The 14764-nt window shown below is 51.1% G+C and overlaps 3 protein-coding genes and 1 pseudogene across 3 annotated transcripts; 3 read left to right on the forward strand and 1 right to left on the reverse strand.

Moving 5' to 3' along the window:
* Positions 1-1932: 1932 nt before the first annotated feature.
* Positions 1933-3702, forward strand: SAPIO_CDS9074 (uncharacterized protein; the record flags this gene model as incomplete). Its single annotated transcript, XM_016790563.1, has 5 exons — positions 1933-2010; positions 2099-2128; positions 2211-2519; positions 2615-3304; positions 3376-3702. 5 exons carry the CDS (start codon positions 1933-1935, stop codon positions 3700-3702), a joined length of 1434 nt encoding a protein of 477 aa, XP_016639866.1.
* A 693-nt stretch (positions 3703-4395) lies between these two features.
* On the reverse strand, positions 4396-6038 carry SAPIO_CDS9075 (Nucleotidyl transferase; the record flags this gene model as incomplete). Its single annotated transcript, XM_016790564.1, has 3 exons — positions 4396-4422; positions 4508-5740; positions 5985-6038. 3 exons carry the CDS (start codon positions 6036-6038, stop codon positions 4396-4398), a joined length of 1314 nt encoding a protein of 437 aa, XP_016639867.1.
* Positions 6039-6512: 474 nt separating this feature from the next.
* On the forward strand, positions 6513-6917 carry SAPIO_CDS9076 (annotated as a pseudogene; the record flags this gene model as incomplete).
* Positions 6918-9659: 2742 nt separating this feature from the next.
* Positions 9660-12540, forward strand: SAPIO_CDS9077 (Dynamin family protein; the record flags this gene model as incomplete). Its single annotated transcript, XM_016790565.1, has 3 exons — positions 9660-9786; positions 9885-11067; positions 11151-12540. 3 exons carry the CDS (start codon positions 9660-9662, stop codon positions 12538-12540), a joined length of 2700 nt encoding a protein of 899 aa, XP_016639868.1.
* Between the last annotated feature and the right edge of the window lie 2224 nt (positions 12541-14764).

The raw sequence follows: 14764 nt of genomic DNA on the forward strand, positions 1-14764 counted from the left end.
CCGGCCGAACGACCCAACAGCGACAAGCCGACCAATCGACAAACTGTTCTGTTCTCGACACGACGCCTTTCCAGCTGGCCCTATTTCCTGTTCGAACCTGAGTCGCACATCCTTTAGTCATTTCTTCTCCTTTTTTTCTTTTCTTTTTCTCTCTCCTTTCTCTTTTGTTCACTTGATTACGAACGTTCTCGCGCTTCTTGCCGAGACATACAGGTATTCATCTCGAGTCTTCATGAGGTGACGCTGACAAGATAGTGTCTACACATCGACGACACACGACGATACACGACTTTCAAACGATTCAACGACTATATCTCAGAGTTGCAAGTTGGTTGACTGGCGTTCGGCGGCTTCAAGGTTGTGTATTCGAGGTTTCATTATTTTTTCTTTTCTTTTTTCTTCCTTCTCAAAATCTCAGCGGACTGCCAATGGATGTCCAATGATAGTGGTAGCCTTTTCGTCAAATATAACCTGCCATTATCAAATCCTTCATGCTCGTAAATATTTCATAGGCGTGCTTTCCTTGAGATCGGCGACGGTGACGGCACGACGTCCGGCCTGGCGGGCTTGGCAAGTCCGCATTCAGCCAAGATACACATGCTTTCTAGATCGCCAAGCTACCTAACTCGGCCAAGCATCAATGTGTTGGCTAGCTCGTGTGGGCCACCGGCTTAGCTCCACCTTACCGTGTGTCCCTGATTTTTGCACCACCAAGCGGGAAAATGCTGTAGGGCAACTCTAAGTTGTTCACAAGCAGTAGAACTATAGGGGGAGGCGAAGGTGGCCCGCGGTTACATCACTCTTCCGTCTTCATCAACTTCTTTGTCAGAACAATGTTTATGGATCCTCCCGTGCCACACTCGGATAGCTCGTAGTACTTGAACGTCATGCTTCCCAGCAGGGACGGGCAAGTGCTTGGAGAAAGAAGTTCAAAGACGATTTAGCTCGGGCCAGTTCTTGATGAACTGGACCCAAGCTGGCGTTTCCAAGCGTGCGGAGACGAGGATGGGGCGTAACAATGGTGTCGAATCGACATTTTCGTGACATCATCATTCCTTGCTTATTTCTTCCTTGACCGCCGTCTTTTCTGTGATCGTCATTAAGAACCGGGATCTCTCATCAATCACTTCTCTCCTGCTTCATACCCCGGATTCTATAAAGCTCGTGATCTTTGTCAATTGGTTTCTTGTACCCAAATATCGGAGCCTCGGAGCTATTAACCTCTTCCGTACCCTGGGAACCCTGCTCGTACGCTCCACACCCTCATCGGAGATAGCTAAGCTCCAAGGACTGGCGATCGCCATCAAAATCTCTTCCCCACACGCATTTTTCGTCCGATTTATGGAGCATCATCCCGATACTACCCTACTGGCACTATCAGCCCTCTAACCCTGCTTGGCAACACACCCCAGTCGCATCTGCACCCACCAGAGTGGCTGTGCGCTGGTCCGGTTCCCCCTTGTGAGCTGTTAGGTCGGATGCTTCGCAGCTGAAACTATTCTGCCCAGGGGTAAAAGTTGAACTTGGAGACCTCAAGGGGGAAAAGAAATCCGACTTTTTCTGGTTTCACGGTCGGTTTCTCCTTTTTGTTTCCCGACTTGAGCGACTCTGAACAAAAAAGTCGAATATTGGCAGACGCGATTTGACGAGGAATTGGCGATCGACTTCACACGAGACACGACGCGTTGAGAGCATTGAGCCACACATTTTTTTTTTCAGGGGTACAGATTTGAGCATATTTTCCACGGTTTCCCCGAGCAACAACGCACACCGAGAGCTGTGGTCGCGCGACCAACCGACTGTCGTGGCTGCGCCGTGGAAGAACGACTAACGAGTGCAGGCCGGGGAAGGATCGCTGTCTTCGAGTGAAGCGATCGAGAAGGGGCTTGCTTGCGAACTACAAAAACCGGCAAATCGACATTGCGGTCAGCCATGATTGTCCGCGAATCTTCGAGTCGCTCGTCCGACTCCCTGTTAGGGGTGTCGACGAAGTCGATATCTCTACTCACTGTATGAAGAAGCTCCCCTTTGCGGCCGGTATCGTGGCCTTCTGTGCCAGCAAGCAGACTTTCGCTAACAGTGGCTGAATTTGCTGTAGCTCACATTTCAACACTCTGCGTTGATTCTTGTAAGTTTTACCTACTTGCGGATGCCCGCAATGGATGAGGACTCCACCAGCTAACAGGTTCTCTGTCTGCTCCCTCTCACAGATTATGCACTATTCTCGCATCATGGCTCCAGCAGGCGACCAACGATACTTTGCCTCGACCGCCGTCTTCCTAAACGAAGTGCTGAAGCTAGCGATATCCCTCACCTTCTCCATATACGAAGTATCGCGAACTCTCGCGCCCTCCACGCCGGCCACCGTCATATTCCAGCAGATATACAACTCCGTCTTCCGCGGCGACGGCTGGAAGCTGGCCATACCCGCTGCGCTTTACACGCTGCAAAACTCCCTGCATTATGTTGCCGTGAGCAATCTCGATGCCGTGCATTTCCAGGTCTTGTACCAAGTCGAGGTAACATAAAACACGGCGCCCCCCTTTTAGGAGCTTTCTAGCCCTCCAAAAGAAGAAATGACCCGACTAACCTGAAGGGCCATCTCCCGTTCCAGATCCTCGCGACTGCCATCTTCACCGCCACTCTCCTCCGCCGCCCCATCGGCATGACGCGATGGCTCTCCCTGATCCTGCTGACGATCGGGGTCGCAATCGCCTCCCTCCCCCAATCCGGCACCCCGCTCGACGACAAGCTCCTCTTCCACGATAGCTCGGACCACTACTTCCCGCGCTCCGCGCATGAGCTCGGTCAAGCGGGAAACGGCGCAGGCGAGGTCAACCACCACTTGTCCAAGCGCTCGGCGACCTACCAGGGGATCCAGGAGGACGAGTTTCCCGACCCGAGCTCGGTCAATGTGAATTACTCCATTGGTCTGACGGCGGTCCTTGTCGCTGCGACAGTGTCGGCTCTTACGGGTGTGTACTTTGAAAAGGTGCTCAAGGACTCGCCGACTCCAGCGTCGGTGTGGACGCGGAACGTCCAGCTGTCGTTTTACTCGCTCTTCCCAGCCCTGTTTGTTGGTGTCATCTATAAAGATGGTGCTGAGATTGCACGCCATGGATTCTTTGATGGATATAACTGGATTGTGTGGACTGCCATTGTCTTCCACGCTATCAATGGCATCCTAACGTCGTTGGTTATCAACTACGCAGATAACATTGCAAAGACTTTCTCCACCAGCTTTAGCATTCTTATCAGCGTTGTTTTTAGTCTTTGGTTCTTTGATTTCACTCTTACACCATCGGTATGTTGTTACATCCCGCTTTATCTCTTACCTCTCCCCAGATGTAAATCCTAACCTGTTTCCTCTTGCAGCTCTTCCTCGGCACCGGCCTCGTCCTGGGCGCAACCTATCTCTACACCACCTCCACCCCTCCCCGCTCCCGCTCCCACCGCCCCTCCCCCATCCACGTCGCCACCCTCGAAAAGACCACCATCGACCGCCTCAACACCCCGCGTCCCACCTCGACTCCCTCGTCCCTAACCCCTTCTGGACCTTTCGCGGGCCAAGCTCCGCCATCATACGCCTCGCGGGCTACCCTCGATCCTCTCGACGCGGCCAAGGCCATCGGTCTTTCTACTTCGAGGCCCTCCTCGCCTATGTTTCCTAGACCGTCTCCTAGGAAGGACCGGGATGAGTGATGTGGGTGTGTGGGGTCATGGATGTATAGTATTATGGAGGTTTTAGGAACCGTATATGAATGTTACTTTGTTTTCTTTTTTTTTTTTTTCCAAGGTGATAGTGATAGGGGCAGGGGGTTGGTTTTAGGCTGGGCGTTCGGTACGCTCTTGAGGGTTATCACGGGTCGTTGGTAGGGAAGATGAGTGGGATAGTAGCCCCCTGTCTAATTAAGAGCAGGTTAGACTAGACTCAAGGACAGGAGGATGAACGAACGGACGGGAGGTCCTATTTAAAAGTTACTGGGCTGGCAGGTCTACAAATTGATATGCCAACTTTCATAGAGCCGACGAATAAATTCATTTTTTTTTCTCATCAACAAAACGTCACGAAATCAAGACCTGCGACGAGAGGCTACTGACCGTTTTCATACCGCGTCTATTTCCATGTCTAACCATCTAGCATCTCATTACGACAGAATATAGAAGGAAGAATCGAGAAGAACCAAGACGGTTTGTTATAGACGGTATACGTCCTCCTGCTCGTGATTGTAGAAGTGGAATTGTTTCGCCTGCATTAAAAGAAAAGAAGAAATCACATTTTTCTGCCAACCCTCCCTGTATCCTCCTTTCCTACGTATTAACTTTTGGACAACGTTACGGTCGACATGCTTCGATAGAGGGAGATTGGGTCCCTCGCTCGGTGTATGCGAGAGTTTACATGATGATCTCGTTGGCAACGTCCTGGGCAAAGAATTGTTAGAAAATTATATCGGGCGTGGAGAAGTTGTGACAAAGGAAAAGAGAGAAAAAAAAGAAAGACACCTACCCGCTTGAGCTCCTTATAAGGGAGGCAGACACAGTTCTGGACGCGGACCTCATCACCAACGGCGCAGTCCTTGCCCAAAATGGTTATGCTCTGGACCTTGACACCGTTCTTGATGATGCTAGTGGTGTGGCTGTTGACGGGGATGGGGGTACCCTCAACACGAGCCCAAGCGCCGACGCGGGAACCCCAGCCAATGATGGAGTGAAGAACACAGGCGTCGTGCTTGATCTCGGAGTCCTCGAGGACAATCGACTCCTTGACACGCGCACCGGCGCCGACGTGGACGCGGGGGCCGATGGAGACGTTGGGGCCGAGCTTAGCGGTGGGATCGATCGTGGCAGTGGGGTGGATAAAGACGGGAGGGATAATGTTAGCCGAGCGGGGCGCGAGCTCCTTGGAGCCGGCCTGGAGGGCCTGCTGGAGGTAGAGAGCGTTGGCGGGCACAGCGGATCCAGCCGTCTTGATCTGGCGCCAGAAGTCCTTGGTCTCGTAGACGAAGAACTGCTTGTTATCGGCAAGGTCACTGAGGATGTCCTGCTCGAGGCGGATGACACCGTTCTGGTTACCCAAATCGTCGTCGAAGATCATGCTGCTCTCGAGGTTATCGGAGCTAGGATACGAGACGAGGCGGGGTCGGTCAGTTCGGCGCTTGATAGCATTCTTAATGCTGGGGAAGATAGCCTCAGTGCTGAACAGGTAGACACCGCAGTTAATGAGGTTGCTGATGTGACTCTCGGGCTTCTCGACGTAGTGAAGAACACGGCGAGTGTGGGCATCGGAGACGATGCATCCGAAGTTGCTGGCGGCCTCATTGGAGACCTTGGTGCCGAGAATAACGGCCTCGGCGTCCTTCTCAACGAAGAGCTTGAGCATGTCGACGAGAGGGAAGGAGCAGCAAACATCGGCGTTGAGGACGAAAAGGCGCTCGGGGCGGCCCTTCAGAATGGCGTCACGGAAGTGGTAGAGACCACCTGCAGTGCCAAGAGCCTCGTACTCGCGGAGGTACTTGATGGAGAGACCGGGGAATTCAAGGGAGGCATCCTTGATGAAGTTTTGGAAGATCTGCTCCTCGTAGTAGCCGATGATGTACACCTCCTGGAGGTGCTTGGTGGTGAGCTTGCTGAGGGCGGAGACGCAGTGCCAGATGATTGGGTGGCCGGCGACCTCAAAGAGCGGCTTGGGGACGTCGAGACTGAGGGGTCGGAATCGAGTGCCGCGGGAAGGACCGCCAACCTAAGACGGGAAAGAAATAAACCCGGTCAGCATCCCACTTCTGGAAGGAAAATGCGATAGAGCGAGCGCAAAGATCAAAGAGCCAGGAACACAAGTGTCCAAGGCCAAGACCATTCCAAGATGGCCTTTCTCGATTGTTCAAACAATTGTTGTTGGACAAGCAATTAGGCTGGCAGCAGGAACCAGCCTGCAAGGAGCTGCAGAGCTCAGGCAAAAAAAAACAGCAGCGGGGGAAAGGCCTTACCAAAATAACAGCCTTTGTGGAGGGCTGCTCCTTGCCACGGTGAGGGAGAGACATTGTTGGGAATGCAAACTTTGTGATGCGCAAGGAAAACAGGGAATGAGGTGAATGCGGAAGGAGGAAAAAGGAGAAGTTGTTTTTCTCAGGCTGGGTTGGACACGAACTAAGGAGATCTGAGGAGCTCCTTAATTAAGGAAGTGACGATGCTTCGTGGTCTTGAGAATTTAGGGGAAGGAGCTGACCTGACTGACCTTCTGAACTAATGACCCCTGACCCCAGCCAGTTTTCTAATCGAGAAAGTACGAAGTAAGATTGACCCCTTTCAATTGTTTGACAGCTGATCAATTGATTAAATTGATAGATCCCGGTAATTACATATAAGGCGGGGCTTCCCTCTGCATTAGTGGACGCTAACAGTAGTACGAACAAAAGTACGAAGTACATGACGACTTCCAACTCCACTTCTAGCGTCTTGCCTCACCTCGTGCCGTCTTTTTGCTTCCCAAAACGCCGATTCCTTCCATGACCCCCATGGCACCAACTCCAACAGCGGTTAGTCCGCTGGAGGAGCTCCCGCTAGATGTCCTCGAGGAAATTTGCGAGCATCTGACAGCAGGAGGCAAGGCTGGGCGGCGTAGCCTGTTCTCCCTCTCCTTGGCCAGCAGGCGACTCGCTCCCGCAACCTCGAGATTTCGCTTTCGAACCGTGCGCCTGCTAGTCAAGCACGAGCGCAAACTACAGCAGGATGTTAAATTTTGTAGGGATATATTATCAGCTGGTAACGACGCGAGATATGTGCGACGACTAGAGATCCATGGGACAATGTATTGGGACGAATCCGCAGATGCCATGTCTGGAGAAGGGGACGAAGAAGACGAGGAAGACGAAGAAGAGGCGACATCACCAAAAGCAGATGATGTTGTTGCCAACGAATAGCCTCCCGAGGACGACGATGATTTCTGGGGGAGGCCTATGGAACCTATCGAATTTATACCCTCGTATCCTGAATTAACAACCAAGGAGGATAAGGCAAGCCAAGAAAAGGCATGGTCCTCACTCGTTGCATTCCTCCCAAACTTCATCCACCTCAAGGAGGTCGTCTACGCCTGCAGGAATCAGGTACCAGCCGGTCTGCTCAGAGCATTGCACTCTCATCCACGGACTCCCCGGCTGCATGTACACGGCTTCAGCCTACGTAGCCTCTACCAATCCAGGTCTAATCTTCGCAATATCGACGATGATGAATACCTCCTCATTTCATCGCAATGCTTAACTAGTATTCGAGCGCGAGATACCACCTCTGGGTATGATTCCCGAGGCCACGTCAGTTTTAATGAAGAAGCGATCTGGCGTATGGTAGCAAGGGAGTCGCCTGCGATAAAGGCTGTTTCCATATGGGCAAGGCTGCCTGGTCACAGCTTCGACCACTATTGGGCACTTTCGCCCCCGTAACCGCAATGGCCGGGTTTCTTTCGTGAGGCTCCGCATAGTGTAGACAAACTCGGTGCGCTTGAGAAATTGACTCTCGCTGGCGATGGGCGATTCTCCCCCTCGGCTGTTAGAAACTGGGGAAAGCATACCAACTTCAATGCGCTGCGATCCTTACAACTACATTCCAGGTCTGCAAGTCTTGCTTCCTTACAGGCCCTGACTGTAGCTGTGAAGAGCCAGGGCTTCGCGTCCCTTCAAACTCTCGCTCTCGCGGGATATTCCTTTAGTCGTCATGAACAAGGGCACTTTGATTCTGTCATTGCCCAACTCCTACACTCTCTGCGACCACTGGCCCACCTCCATATCAGCGGTATCTTTGGAAACGAGACACTCAACGCCATCCTTTCGTATGGGCCGACCTTGCGAAAGCTCAAGCTCATTCCGGAACGGGGAGCAGACCTAGAGCTGAAGCCATATGTTCTAACACGCGCCCGCATTGAACGATTGGTAAGAGCGTGCCCGAACCTCACAGATCTCGAACTCCTTATTCCGCAGTCCCGGGGCGACGAAGAGGAGGTGTGGACTTATAGAGCCTTTCGTCAGCTGCGACACCTAGATTGCCTCAGCTTACTACTCGACTGCTCTAATTTGAGCGTGCGAGTACTGCAAGAGGATTCAGAGGATGACGAATATGAACAGGGTTTGAACCTGACCGAAATTGAGATGTTGCTACCGAGGAGCGAGGTCGAGGTCCATTGTAAACACCTCCGCGATACATTTATAAATGCTTGTGTAGATCGTACCCTCGCAGCGGAGATTTTTCAGTGTGTGTCTTCCTTGGAATACCCCCCTCGAATTATTAGCATCAGACCGGATGGTGTAGGGAATTTTGGGTCTGCGTGGGTTGATATGAAGTTTGGCATCATTGCAGGATGCCTTGCAAGGCACTGGGTTCGAGTTAGCGACCCGAGGTTTGGACGCGACGAATTCTACGTGAAAGAGATTGAAACCGAATCTTCAAAGGAGGCGGAGAAATTGAACGCCGACGGGGTGGATTCGTTTTACGAGGGGATTTTGATAACTATTTGGCCGGGCGTGAAGAAGCACTGTAAGCAAGCGTGGAAGAGCTATCCGCTTTGGAAGGAAGGTTGATGTATGGGATGAGAAGAAGAGATATGAAATCGATGTTGGATTATCAAGGCTTTTTTTCCCCTTCCCATATTAGGGGAGATGAGATCTCGCGCCCTTGGTCAACAAACTCGGGGAGCTGAGAGGAAGAACCGAAGCTCGCAGCGTCTCGCAATATTGCTGCTCCTCCGCTTCCTTCAGTTTTGACATCCAAGTATTATAATTAGGCGCCACGTCCCTGACTCTAGGCTCGAGACAAGAGTGAGAGGGAGTCAGGGCAGTAGAATAGCTTTAGGATGGCATCTTGGTCCCCTGGCATCTTGGTCCCTCTGCCATTCTATTTTCGATCGTTTTTCTTCTGAACTTTCCTCAATCGCCAGAAGTTGTATGAAGCAATCCTCGTCACAATTTCACAATGTGGAGTTCCGTCAAGGCGGCACCTGAGGCTGATTAGGTCATCGCGTAAGGATCGCGGCGCCGAGACCAGGGGCTGACCCGTGCCTTCCAAGACCTCGTCTCCGGGACCCGCGTCGCAACCAATCAAAGCAACAGATTCTGGGAGCTCTACGCCTCTGGCTCGCGAAATTTCTCCTGCCTCCAATGCACCTTCTAAACTCCGCGTTCTGTTAGCATTTCCAGCAAAGCGACTTATCGACTCGAAATGGTCTGGTATTTTCAGCGCATCCAGAAAGGTAATTGGGATATAATTCGAAATATATACTTCAATAAGCAATTTGAATACGATTATATTTTTTTCTCCCTCTGAGAAAAGCTGTGTTTCGTTCTTCGCTGCCTTCTGGCTCCTCGGACTAAGGTAGCTTCTCGTCGAGCTCTACCACAAATTGTGTAAGCCTGGAGTGTCACGATTCCAGCCATTCAACCTTCCACCTATATGAGAGAAGGAGCTGGCCATCCATCTCCTTCACCTTTTGCTCCTTCTCTTTCATTCATTACTGCGCTTCATACTTCTTTACTTCTTCTCGTCGTTATTTCCCTCTACTTCTTCTCCTCCAAGGTTGGCAATATTAAATCACATCCACTTCTATTTCTTCCCTCAACCTCCTCAGCCCTCTTCATTCCTCGCTCTACGCTATCATCTTCAGCCCTCTTCCTCCCAAAATGGGTCGCATCAAGCAGGAGAAGCCAGTATTTTATGAGGAGCTGGATGATAGATCCTTCCGCACCCAAGAATCTGCTACGCAGCCGAGCCTGTATTCTGGTTATCGTGGGGAAAGAGCCAATGCCCGTAAGTAAAACACCGAGAGCCCGCCGTGGACTAACTCGTTCCCCAAGGCAATACCCTCCGCAAGAACACACCTCTGACCTTCCCCCTACCGTATCTAGCTACGCCATCCGAAAGAAGGTTTGATGAGCCTCCATTGATGCTTCAAGTCAACGATAGGCGGATGGCTCGACCTCAGGAGCGACCCGTCAATCCGACGGAGCCCATTCCCTTCATGAATGGGTCTTTTGAGCGTATCGCCAAGAATTTGCAGTATCTTAACGACACACTTGGAGACCTTCATTCCCTTGGAATTCAGCATGACATCCAATTGCCCGAACTCGTTTTGGTGGGAGATCAATCAGCTGGCAAATCGAGCCTCATGTCCGGTCTGGCTGGCATCAATCTTCCTCGCAGCGGAGGCGTCTGCACTCGCTGTGTAACCCACATTCGAGTATCTCGTCACCACACATGGCAATGCCGCGTGTCTTTACGACAAAAGTATGGTTTTTTCCCGCCGGAAAACGGCCTCGTCTCGCCGGATAATGTGACTCCTGGTGACAAGTTCCCTCCTTGGAAGCCTGTTCATGAAACAACGCTTGATTTCAAGACTCTCGATAGACCCGACGAGATTGAAGAGACACTCCGATGGGCGCAAATCGCCATCCTCAACCCCGGAAAATCCCATGAGCAGTACATTCCTGGCTCTGGCCATGCTACTATTGGTGAAAACGCTTTTGAGAGAGCCGCCGAGAGCACCGAAGCCAAGTTTTCTCCCAACGTCATATCACTCGAGATTAAGCACCCTGATTTTGCGGACCTTTCTTTTTATGATCTTCCCGGAGTTTTTGTCCGCCCAGGAAACCCGGACGAGAACTATCTTGTTCAGGTTGTCAGAAACCTCGCGGAGACTTACATCCGGCATCGGGAGGCCATCATTATCTGGGCTGTGCCGATGAATCTTGACCCGATGAACTCGACCATGTCTAAAATCATCGAGGATTCGAATGCCTTGGATCGTACCATCGGTGTGATGACAAAGGCCGATCTGTTACCCAAGGATGAAGGAGCCCTTCGCCAGTGGTTGACCATTCTCAAAGGCGAAAGCCACGTTACCGGTCATGGATACTATGTAACTTCTCGCGTTCCAGATAAGACGTTGGAGGATCAGAATCGCTGGGAGGATCACTTCTTCGACCAAAATAAGCTATGGCCTCGCGAGTTTAGTGCATACCGCGACCGTTGTGGGTTGAAACAGCTTCATTTCGATCTCTCGGACAAGCTAGGTGCAGCATTTGCCAAGAGGTAAGTCCAAATACTGCACTACGGATCTTCATTTTTTTTTAAACCAAATTTTCAAACACGTCTGTCTAACTTACACTCTCTAGTCTACCGACGATCAAGAAGAAGATTGTCAACAAGTTGTCCAGTCTGCGACACCAACTGGAGTCCCTGCCCGAACTCCCTGCCAACGTCGAACTGGAGGTTCGGACGAGCCTGAGAACCTTTATTGACTTGGTATTGTCGAGCCTGCGAGGGAACGAATTCTCATCTACCTATCAGCGCCTCGGAGAAGCCTTCCGCAATTGCCTCATAGCTATGAAGCCAAAGATAAACGTAAAGACGGACGATCAAATCATTGAGATCATCGATGACGATGACACCGAGGATCAGAGCGGCCCTGCGCCGAACTCTAAGCGTAAGGCAGCACCGAATACGCTTCCTTCCGCACCTACAACGCCATCCAAACGTGCACGTACAGGCAACCCTGGACCCATCAAGCGAGAAGATAGCTACGGACGCATGGGTTCGGTCACACCTGGACCTAGCGCTGGCGGCCCTAGACAAGGCATGGAAGCACCTGGCCCATTCGCAGAATTTGGCCCTCCACCAACGCGGAAACTGAGAGAGATCCGGGATTCGATTATACGTCATAATCGCGCGGGCCAACCTGGACTTGTTGCCGGTGCTGTTTATGAAGACCTTTGCCGGCAAGCTTTGACGCCTTGGGACGGCCCCGTCCGCAAATTCCTTCACCTTGTCATGAAGGAGATATCCGCCGTTGTGAACTCGGCTCTTGAGAGGGCTTTTGCGCAGCTGAAGAAGCGCTTGATTTACAAGAGAGCAAAAGCAATCATGTCACTGTTTTTGAAAGAGCAGAAGGCGGAAACCGAGAAGTATCTCATAAAGACACTCCGAATCCACACCCGCCAACTGTTTACTCTCAACGATGAGGAGTTCAAACAATACCGACGAACGGAAGAGAACATCCTTCGCCGGCATCGTCACTACGTCCGCTGGCAGATGGCTACCAACGAGCTGCCCCCCAAAGCTTTTGCGCCGCTCGAAACCCTTTCAGCGCAGGAGAGGGACCAAGATGAGAAGCGGAGAGCCACTCAGATGGAGAAAATGGGCAAAGATCCATACGAGACAGAGGTGGACGTCTTCGGGTACGTTAGAGGCTACTATAGACTCGCCTCTGCTCGATTGACTGACGCTGTCGGATTGATTTTGCATTCCGACCTGATTCCCAATATCGAGGACCAGCTCGCGAGAGATTTGCACCTTGATCGGCAACTTCAGGTTTTCCCAAGTGGAGAGGCTGGCATTTATGACATTCTCATGTCCGAAGACGAGGCTACGGCGAGGCAGAGGGAAGAGGTGCGCGCCGATGTTAAGAAGTTTGAGCGTGCCCTTGAATCGATCTCTCAGCTGGAGGGCCGTAGTAGTTTGGAGGCTCGCGATGGCGAGGTGGACGACGACCACACGGTGGCCTAGTCATATTGCATGGCATGGACGACTGGTGACCGATTGACTACTATCTAAGTCAACCCCCTTCGCCATCACAATTGTTGTTTTACTTTTCTTCTTGTCAAATTCAGTCACAGATACCCAAAGGAAGTTTCCGAATGTTTTTTTGGTCGATTCAAATGCCCACATCACCTCCAGATATTTGGCTTTAATCCTTGCCCCGCTGCCTCTAGTCTGTCTTGGAGGCTTTAGCACGGATGCATTTCGGAGATTCAGGTAGCATAGCTTTAATCGACGCAGAGATATCCCGCACGAATTGACCAAAATCACATTATATAAAATGATGCCGAGGATATGCAGTGATGGCTTACTCCCCCACCTCTTAATTATGACATTGGAGTCCTTCATGGGTTGTTTCTCAGCCGGGACACCTACACGAGGCTTCCCCAGTCCTCCCGCCGCTTCCCTACAAAAGATCTTAATATGTGCTTCCGAGCCTCCCGACGAAGGAAGTTCTCGCTCAAACGGGCCTGTTAGTGGGGGTTTCTCTCTTTGTATAACCTCTCGTAGGCGGGATTTGTCTTGGTTATAGTAACCCGATATGACGACTCGTTTCCTGATATGCGTGGCCATGCGTGGTGATGGCGGGAGCTTCCTTGATTCTCATTGCGGCACACTTATATTGATTTAAGGGTATATAGAGACAGGTCTAAATTAAATTCCAACCGAATAGATGGAAACCTCGTCACTCATTATTCACGCACGGCAAGGTAAGTAAGTCTAGACCGCTTCATTCCGTTGAGCATTCTTACGTCCACTCCCGAGGCGAAAGAGAAGCCAGCAGAAGCCAGCCTGATATGGTCCGTCATCGAGGGAACATTGGGAGAACGACCTCGAACAGTAAAATAAAGTACCGTAGCTCTGAGGGTATGTCCATTTAAGTGGACGCACGAACGCATATGTCATTCCTTCCACGCCACCGTGTCCATGTGGAAGTTGATCCATGGCAGAGTGTATATGCGCTTCACGTCCATGGCGACAGTCGTAATGGGCACAGTTAAATAGAGCAGGGTTTGGGATAGAGGCAGAGGGGGAAAAAAGTGAAAGGCAAAAAAGAAAGGGAGAAAAGAAGAAGAGGGAAATGCGCCCCATGAACGTCTATGCTGGGGTGCGGGTCTGATCGACAGGCAGAAAATCCGGGACGGACACAGAGTCGCCTAACAAAACCGCGTGGGAGAATGCGTGAGACGAGGGGTAGTAGGAAGTGAAGGACCGAAGTCCTGGAGGCAGACAGACGTTATTGATGGACGCTGCTTCGTTCATTTCTCACCCCAAGCTCATGTTTCACTCTAAGCTCAGGGTCACCCGAGGGCGCGGAACCGAGCCGAATGAAGATTCTGAATGAGAATCGCTTCTCGCTTCTCGGCTTTCTTTCTCGCTTTGCCAGAGGATATAGGGTATAGGGTATAATTTTCAATCCGTTTTTTTTTTTTTTTTTTTTTTTTTTTTTTTTTTGCCCCGACTCGTCTGAGCTTTCTATCGCTTCGAGCCGGTTATTCTTTCAGGAACGACGGGTGCTCGCCTCGGAGCTATTGTCTAGCTTGGATCGGATGTGTCCATCATCTCTTCTTATACCATCTTTTCTCGCATGAATAACTAGAAGGGCGATGGTCTGATGGGGCCTACCTCCCAAGATTCCCTTCACCGAAGCGCTCACCACTTTAGTTTCAAAAGGGCAAAAGTCTGGGGAACGAAAAAGACAAACACAGGAATGGCAGCCTTGGGTCACGACGATCTACGCGGAGCATTGGTGGGCCTAAACGATTTATGTCGCAGGAGCACCTCATGATCGGCCGACCGACCCAATCTGTAGGGATTTTTCTAAAATGCCTAGTTTCGAGTGTCGAAAGCTCGCCTCTTTGTTGCGAAGCAAGAAATGGGGAACAGAACTAAGACGGCCGAAGTTAGGACTGTGCATGTCACAAACAGCACTTCTGTCTAGAGGTAGTAGTATCAGCGAGGACCAGGATCTGGGATCTATAGCATTGATCAAAGTCATTCATCGGTAAATTATTAGTTATCCCAGCGATGGGAGTATGTCTCCTGAAGACGTTGAGTTTTTGAAGGTATTATGGTTCATCTTAAGATAAGAGTGTGGTGAGGGCTACGTAACCCCGGATCTGGCTGGCTTGGTGGATGGGGCAAACATACCACCCCCCACAGCCTCTTACTTTGAGTGAGCCTTTGACTT

Source organism: Scedosporium apiospermum (assembly GCF_000732125.1).
Source record: "Scedosporium apiospermum strain IHEM 14462 chromosome Unknown SEQ_SAPIO_0132, whole genome shotgun sequence".
NCBI lineage: Eukaryota > Fungi > Ascomycota > Sordariomycetes > Microascales > Microascaceae > Scedosporium > Scedosporium apiospermum.